Source organism: Lactuca sativa, chromosome 5, assembly GCF_002870075.4.
Source record: "Lactuca sativa cultivar Salinas chromosome 5, Lsat_Salinas_v11, whole genome shotgun sequence".
Classification (NCBI taxonomy): Eukaryota; Viridiplantae; Streptophyta; class Magnoliopsida; order Asterales; family Asteraceae; genus Lactuca; species Lactuca sativa.
The window spans coordinates 42,183,465-42,192,471 of NC_056627.2; the positions used below are offsets into that span (position 1 = coordinate 42,183,465).

The following is a 9,007-nucleotide window of genomic DNA, read 5'->3' on the forward strand; positions in this document are numbered from 1 at the left end:
CCATGAAAAAGATTAAAGTTGACGACTTTATTAGTTAAGAACTTTACAAGATGTAGATTTGTGAGTTAGACGTTAGTCTATAGGTATTAATAGCTTAGAAAGTGGTTTTGGGCAACAGAGGATTACATAGGGCATAACCTCTTTGTACGTATGGTGTAACAGTTTTAGCCCCGACCCCTCTTCTATTGAGATCAATACGTGGGGCGTAATGGAGGAGTACACATGGCATACTCCCACAAGTCCACTTGGGCCATTTTGGGACCTTGGGGCATGTTTAGTTGGGTCAATTATGGGAAGGTTAAATGGTCTTTTACCCTCAATAAAAGAGAATATGATTTGGACCTTTTATTATGGGTTGTGAGAATATGATTTGGACCTTTGATTATGGGTTATTACCCTAATTATTAATTAGGGTTGGTTTTGGTTATGTCTAGTGTGAGGTACGTTTGTAGCAGCAACTTGAGTGTGTGACTTCTTTATCATCGGATTAAGGTGAGTCTCCTCACATTACTCCCGGGTCGTAGGAATCAATGCCAACCCATTAATTTATGTTTATAGGACGCTAGCTGTCTGCGTGACTCTTGCATGTATTGTGTGTGTTTGTATGTATACCAGGCAGGGCCTGGTGAATGTGTTGGGCGGGGCCCATAGCATGTTATTAACAAATTTGTACCCGGTGGGGCCCAATGTATGTATGGTATGTGGTAGGGATGAGCATTTGGACATGTGGACCGGACAGAAATGGACTATTTTTTTGGACCCTCGGGCCGGTTCTCGGTTCTAGGATTTAAGGGAAGTCCAGTCTAGTTTTTTTACCGGTCAGGTTAGCCCGATTTCGGGTAAATACCGGTTAGACCGGCTTATTTATTAAAAAAGTTAAAATTTTAAACAAGCATATCTCATTTGTTTTAAGTCGCATTGATATGTAGTTTTTTCAACATGTAATTTAAAGTTTGTAGATGATTTTAGGCTATAATTTTGCTGTTTTCGATATTATATTCAATGAGTTACAATCAATCAAAGTTGAGATATCAAAGCTGAAATATTTTAGCTCTTCAGCAATAAATTAAAATTTTGTATTCTGTAAAATTGTTTAAACAAACATATCTCATTTATTTTAAGTCGGATTGACATGCGGTTTTTTCCAACATGTAATTTAAAGTTTGTAGATGTTTTTAGACTATAATTTTATTGTTTCTGGTGTTAAATTCAATGAGTTAAATTCAATCAAAGTTGGGATATCAAAGCTGAAATATTTTAGCTCTTCAGCAATAAATTAAATTTTTGTATTCTATAAAATTGTTTAAACAAGTATATCTCATTCGTTTTAAGTCGGATTGACATGAGGTTTTTTTCAACATGTAATTTAGAGTTTGTATGTGTATTTAGACTATAATTTTGTTCTTTTTGGTGTTATAGTCAATGAGTTACGATCAATCAAAGTTGGGATATCAAGCTAAAATATTTCAGCTTTTTAGCAGTAAACTAAAATTTTGTAACGCCCCATTTCTGGTAAGTAATTTAAATAAAGTATTTCCGTTTCTTAAGAGGTACTCGACGAGTTAGTAGCCCAACTCGTCGAGTAGAGATGGGAATTGCACGCATTTTTAGTTGGCAACTCGACGAGTCCATATTCCGGACTCGGCGAGTCCGCTGGTCTGGATGAAACCCTAAATCCCAGGGTTTGTACCCTATTTAAACGTCATTATGGCCTCCCACCGCAGCCTCCAGCACCTTTAGAGCATTTCTCTGTAAAACCCTATTCCCCATTGTTGAGCTTGAGTGTTTTATGATAGCTTGGGAGTTATAGAAGAGAAGGAAGGAAAAGAAGATCAACAGAAGAGAAAGGAGATCCAGAATCTAGCTTCCATCTACTTCATATTCTGGTAATAAAGTTATTACCTTGCTTATTCTTCCATTAAACCCTCTTTTATGCTTGTTTATGTCTCTTTTGGAGCTTTATATGATTCAAAATCGAGATTTGAGTTCTCCTTAGGATGGAGACCATAGATCTGGATGTTATGAAGCTCTATAAACTCAATATATCTACCTTTATGCAAATATAGCCTTGTTCAAAACCCCAAGTGCTTAGTGTTGGGTGATTTTGGTATTCAAGCCCCATTCCTGTGTGCATGCATGTAAATTTGGAAACTTTACGTGCAAAACCAGCCCTAGAAGCCCATATCTATGAATTGGATGCACTAAAATCGACTAGAATCGACTGTATAGTAATGGCATGCAGGAGACTCGATGAGTCCAAGGCAATCTTCTTGCCTCAAGAACAGACTCGACGAGTTGTTCATACAACTCGGCGAGTCACAGTCTGGACATGTTCATATGATGAAGGAAAACTGGACGAGTTGTTCATACAACTCGGCGAGTCAGATGAAGTTAGATTCGACGTTAGTACGGAAGGGGAACTCGTCGAGTTGTTGCCAAACTCGACGAGTTGAAGCGAGTAGAGGATTAGAAAAGGTGTTAGGGACTCGGCAAGTTGGCGGCCCAACTCGGTGAGTCCGGTCAACTGGAAGTTGACCTTGACCAGGGGGTGGACTTTGACCATGGGTAAATTGGTCATCTTACCCTGAGAACAGTTATCAGTATCTGATTTAGTGTCTATGGAATTTGTAGTCGGGGAGTTCCGGACCAGCAGTCAGCTAGTTTCAGATTTAGCATCTCAGCAGCCAGTGTTACGAGGTGAGTTTTCCTTCTAGTAGGAACGAGTCTACGGCCATAATGCCGACCCGTTTAGTTAGCAGTAGTTCCCGACTTCGGTCTGATGCAGTAGTTCAGTGTGCTTGATGTTATGTGTCCCAGACTTCGGTCGGATGTAGTAGTTCAGTGTGCTTGATGTTATGTGATTCAAGCATGTCTTGTGTTATGTGTCCCAGACTTCGGTCGGATGCAGTATCCACTATATGTGTTTATGCTAGTAGTTATGATTATGTTATGCTATGTTCAGTTAGTTTCCGGACTTCAGTCCGATGCAGTTTCCGAACTTCGGTTTGATGCACAGGGCAAGGCCCTGGTTAGTTTCCGGACTTTGGTCCGATGCAGTTTCCGGACTTCGGTCCAATGCAGTGGGCAAGTCCCTGGTTAGTTTTCGGACTTCGGTCTGATGTAGAGGGCAAGGCCCTGGTTAGTTCCGGACTTCAGTCTGATGCAGTTTCCTGACTTCGGTCTGATGCAGTGGGCAAGGCCCAATAGTTGCTTTATATGTTATTGTATGGTTTGTGGTAGTTTGGGGAGCTCACTAAGCTTCGTGCTTACAGTTTCAGTTTTGGTTTCAGGTACTTCCGCTAGCAAGGGGAAGAGCTCGGGATGATGGCATGCCACACACCATAGTTTTATCCTGCGAGTTTGTTCAAATGTTTGATATGACAGTGACATTAGTTTGATTTGATACTTTTACTATGGCATTTTGAGACATACGATTCATGGTTTTATTGTATGACATTTGATATTGTGGGTTTTAGTAATATTAAAACAAAAATTCTCGGGTTGCATTTTGGGGATGTTTCAAATTTTATATTCTGTAAAATTGTTTAAAAAGCATATCTCATTCGTTTTTAGTTGGATTGACTTGCGGTTTTTCAACGTATAATTTAGAGTTTGTAGATGATTTTTGGCTATAATTTTGTTGTTTTTGATATTATATTCAATGAGTTACAATCAATCAAAGTTAGGATATCAAAGCTGAAATATTTTAGCTTTTAAACAATTATTTTAGACTGTAATTCTGAATTTTATGTATGTTTTAACAGATAAACCATATGAAAGGGATCTTGATAGAGTACCGGATATAATGGATAACGAGTTACGACCTATATGAGAGAGAATATAGTGAATTATAAAAAAGATTTTTCAATTCTCGGTTGGTGGAGAGTAAACGTGAATAGGTTCCCGACAGTTGCTCAGATGGTGAAAGGTGATTACTTTTTTTAGTCTTACATAGTTTCTTTATAAATTAATGTCGTTACAATTTAATTCTTGTGTTGTTCGATATATTGGCGATACAAATCTCAAGAACCGGAAAACCCGGACCTAGACCCGGACATGAACACGACTCATCCGGTCCGGTTCACGGTCCACAATATTCTCCTTAACCGGTCTGGTCGAAGAGCCGGTCTGGTCCGGTCCAAATGCTCACCCCTACTATGTGGTATTTTAGGGAACTCAGTAAGATTTGTGTGATTACGTTTTATGTTTAAATGTTTTTCAGGTGCTTCCAATTCAAAAGGGAAGAGCCCGACGTGATCATACCACATCCACCACTGTTCAACATTTTATGTTTTTGGAATTGTACTCTAATAACTATTTTTCCATATTGTCATACTTTTATGGTTTGAAATGGATGATTGATGGTTTTGGTTGACTTAAAAATAAAAAAATTTACTTAGTATTTTTAGGATGTTACAATCAGCGTCTCGTTTCATATGATGAATCATAAAGTTCCAAAGAAGAATGTATGGCGATAATGGATTGGTGCGTGTGATAAGCTACGATACATCGCCTAACCATCGACACATATTTTTCAAGCTCTCATCAGCGTATGGTATGTTACGCTGAATCATAAGGCTTTTAAGAAAAAATTTAGGGCAAGAAGGGATTGGTGCGTGTGATAAGCTATGGTACATAGCCTAACCATCGGCACAGAGTTTCAAACATTCGTCAGTGTGTGGTATATCACAGTGAATAGTTAAGTGTTATGGAGAAGAATTTAAAGTAGAGAATGGGATGTTTCAATCATGATGAGGTGAAATCAGCGTGAATCATGAACTATGTAAACTTATCAATGAGAAGTGGTTTATATTCTATATCATGAAGTTAAGTTGACGTCTAAAATTTAAAATTCACCATTAATTCACTTAAAAATATAAAATATAATAAAATAATAAAGAATAGAATGAAAAAATCAATAATAGAATAAAACAAAAGAGTTAGTCAAACAAGGAAGTTTTCTAAAAGTGAAATTTGTGCAGCTTTTTTAGAAATGAGGTAAAGACCCGATCCAACAAATCTTTTCAATTGAAAGGCCATAAATAAGTTTCCTTTCTATGAGATATCTGCCCCTCAACATTGTCTATAAAAGAGTAGACAAGCATGATAATATGCATCAACACAAAACACAATTCACTATCAAAAAGGGAGAATATGCCTTTAATCGTTGAAGTATTGCAGATAGATTCCAAGCTTCATGTTCACCAAGGACAAGGGAAGAACAAGAACCAGTCTTTGTAACCAACAAGTTAATAGGATCCAATCTTTGTAACCTTCAAGTTATAAGAGTTACCCAAACAAAACTTGAAGGTTCCATTCTTTTTTATCCATGATAGAAGCGTTGAGGAGCATTATCTTGATGAAGAGATCATTGGATCTCTTATGGGAATCGGTGTAGCAGTGAGAGCGTCTATGGAAATTAGACATGCCACATTACCTAGCTTCACTTCATCCCATTGCAACAGAAATAGGCTAGAAGAGAAAGAAGAGATTTGTGTCCAGAAAAAAAAAAAAAACAAGTTCAGAGACTATTCTCTCTTATCTTGACTCATCAACAGGATGCTTCATGTCACTCAACGTGATAATTAGCTTCAAGGATAGAGTAGTCGGTGCTGAAGAAAAGATGCAGAGCCAGCTCCAACCACCTATACTCAAACGATGTTGAACCGAAGGAACAACATGCTTATCCTTTCTGTTGAGACAAAGTTCAATCAGGATCGTTAGATTCTATGTAGACTAACAATTAAGAATGTAATTATGAACACGAGAATGGATTTAAATGTGTCGTATGATTAATGCTTTAATACCTTAGAAGAGTTCGATAAAGAACTTCGACTGTAGAGGTGTTTAGGGTTACAAAATAATAAACGTAATCAAAATCAACACTTAACTAATGCATACATGCATGCATATTTATAGTATAACCCTACTAGATAATCATGGAAGGACTGTCCCAATCCGGATACAAAAACAAGCCCATGACGCAACACAATTAAACTCAACAATCTTCCCCTTCGCGTCAATGGAGCCGAAAGCTCACTTCGGTTGAGCTACAAAGACCTTCTTTACTGTTTTGAACACCTTCGGTATGATGGCCAATAGATGATGTCAAAACATTATGTACCACCGCAGCATGTCAGTAAAGTTCTTCTTATCTGCATCTGAGTTCTGCTTACACCGATGAATAATGTTGATAATGTGCTCCAAGAAATCTGTTGAAAACATATGTTTATCAACAAGAGCAAACAGAAATATGTGAGCTTTGCCTTTTGTAAACATCATATTGAAATGCGTAGAATCTATTTGGCCCGTCTTCATTTGGTTCACATCTCCTGGTTTCGGTGTTAGCTTGGCAGTCAGTTTCTTGTTCATTACTTTCGCTATCTCCTGATCCATAGCAGCAACCTCATGGATGTAGGAAACCAACACCCTCTTCAAGTGATCCAAAATCGGATCATATTCTTTCAGATTTGTGAGAATAATATTAAACAAAAGAATCCAATCGTGTGGATTTAAATTTGGAAGCTCTGCTAGGGAAATAACCGACACTGAGTTTGCTTATCCTCGTGTGATTTTGAAATTGACATTTACGAACTTCCCAGCAGGTGAAGGTTTGAGTACCTTGATAGTGATAATCTTCTATGTGCTCCATGTCAAGTACTGTGGTTAACCATACTTCAAGTAAAATTCGATTAGCTCACGGTCAACTTTTGGATGAGGAAAAGGAACATCAACAGTCGAATCGAAACAGTGAAATGTGAATGCCTTTCGTGTTATTGGCATGTCGAACTATGAGTCCTTAGAGTTGTCACAGTCAAACGAAGCAACAGGTTCCAACCAGTAAACACTTGGAAACTCTATAGTCTAATTGATAAGTGTCTCTTTTGTCCAAAGGAGAAATAAGGCCTTTTTGCAGTTTAAGGCATCCTCTTCCTCCTTGTTCCTCCTTTCTTTCTCCTCAGCATCCTTCGCAACCTTTAGAGTTTCATTCAATTCTCTTTCTCTCTTCTTTCTTTTAAGAGCCTCAGCAATGGTCTCTTCAACATCATTATCACTATCATCTTCAATCTCCTTCTGCTTATCTTGAGAACCAGAACCCAAAGCTTCATTACCCTTGGGTTCGGTTGTGACTTTGACATTCGGTTGGCCAGATTCAGTTTTCACAATCACCTTCGCCTTCGGTTGAACACCCTCTCCCCGTTGTTTTGGAGGTAAGAATTTCTCCGAAACACCCTTCATCTTGTGTAACAATGCAAGGGCAGGAAGTAATTTTGTAGTGAGATGATTCCTGATGGTCAAAGTGAGGATAGGATCATGAGCACCAATAATATTGTTCAGCATATCCTTGACATCTCCTGCACAACTCCTAAAAATAGCCCTCTCTGTTTTCAACAAAGAAATCTCCTTTTTAGCTTGAGCAAGCTGAACCTTCTGAACTTCAATGGTGGATGCTTGTCGGGCAAGTTCTTCCTTCAGAGTACTTTCGTTTGCTAAATCAGCATGAAGGGATTCCAGTCGAGAAGACACAGAGCTGAGAAGTGAAGTGTTCTCTACTTGCATGGAAGAACGAACAACCTCAAACTTTGTTTGCTCCTATTGAAGAGACTTGGAGAATGAATCTACAGAGGCTTGCACCTTGGCGGCATTTGTATCAGCATGCCCCTTGAGTGAGTCGAGAAAGATCTGAGTTGTATGTACAACGTCTGCAACATCAGCAGTGGGTTTCTTACAAGCAGAAGAAGAGTCATTAACAGCCTGTGTGGATTTTTCAATAGACTCTATGTATTGCTCAAGAGCAATGTCCAAAAATTCCTTTAGCACAACGCCACTATAAGACTTGTTGTCATCAAGCAGTTTATCCAGTTTCTCATTAATGGTCTGCAAGTGTTGGTGTGTGATAGGAGCATCATCATCTTCATCGGTAGGAAGCCGATAGGGACTATAGTAAGTGGAATCAAATTCATCATTAGCACCACCGAGAGTGGCACCCGAATCAGTTGAGTGGGTGGGAGAAAGAGGTTTAGTAGTAACTGGAGGTTCAGTACCAATAGTTGCCCCCGTATCAGATACGTTGACTTCTACTATCGGGTCAGGAATGGTAGTGGTAGTTGATTGGGAAATAATGGGAGGTGGTAAGGGGGTTGTGGATATAGGAACAGAAGTAACCGGTGGTGGTGGTGGTGGTAAGGAAGTTGTTGAAGTTGTTGTTTGAGATGTGGTAGGTGAGGGAACAGGAGCAACAGAAAGTGAAACAGTCTGTTTCGGTGATGGAGGTGGTATAAGAAGGTTGTCATGAAGAGAGTGTGTTGGAGATGGGGACCGGGGAGGGGTGTTACCTCTCGGTGATTCATGAGTAATTTTCTCTTCGTCATTCTCCTCGTCTTTTTCTGAACTGGGGGGAGTGGGACTCTTGGACCTTTTAGCCATCTACTTAATCTTCTTTGGTTTAGAAGAATCTCCTTTCTGGGACTTTCGCTTCTTAGACTTATCATCATCCGTAGTCTCCTTCTTGGTAGTAGTCTGTTTCCCTCGGTTGCCAGGCTTGTCCACAGCATCCAGGGCAGCCTGTTGTTCAGGAGATAAGACTCTCGGTTCCTTGGGGGAAGCTTGCGATAAGTTTCCATGACTTTACTCTCGACTGTAACACACTGGTACATTGTCTCCGGGATAGAGCCAATGTGATGGAACTTCATAGGGTCGGAGATTATGATTTTCTTGGTGTGAAACGTGGCGATAAACGCAACTAGGACATCCTTCATGACCGGAATTTCCAAAGAATCAATCGCCCTTCGTGTAATGAGAGTCCAAAATCGACCACATGAAATTTCAGAATGCCTTACAGAAGTGTTGAGGCTTTGCACCACTTGAGACCAGATAATCGACACATAGTCGAGATTGATACCATTGTACAGATCGTATAGAAGGGTAAGAAAACCCTTGCTAGTGCCATCAGATCCACCACTCCTCTCCGCCAAACTCTTGATTAGAAGAGTAAGCAATCCATTCC

General features: G+C 39.3%; 1 protein-coding gene across 1 annotated transcript; it reads right to left on the bottom strand.

Annotated features, from left to right (window-relative positions):
* Window positions 1–7,593: 7,593 nt before the first annotated feature.
* On the bottom strand, window positions 7,594–8,427 carry LOC111892361 (uncharacterized protein PB18E9.04c-like). Its single transcript, XM_023888415.1, has one exon. It carries the CDS (start codon window positions 8,425–8,427, stop codon window positions 7,594–7,596), a length of 834 nt encoding a protein of 277 aa, XP_023744183.1.
* Between the last annotated feature and the right edge of the window lie 580 nt (window positions 8,428–9,007).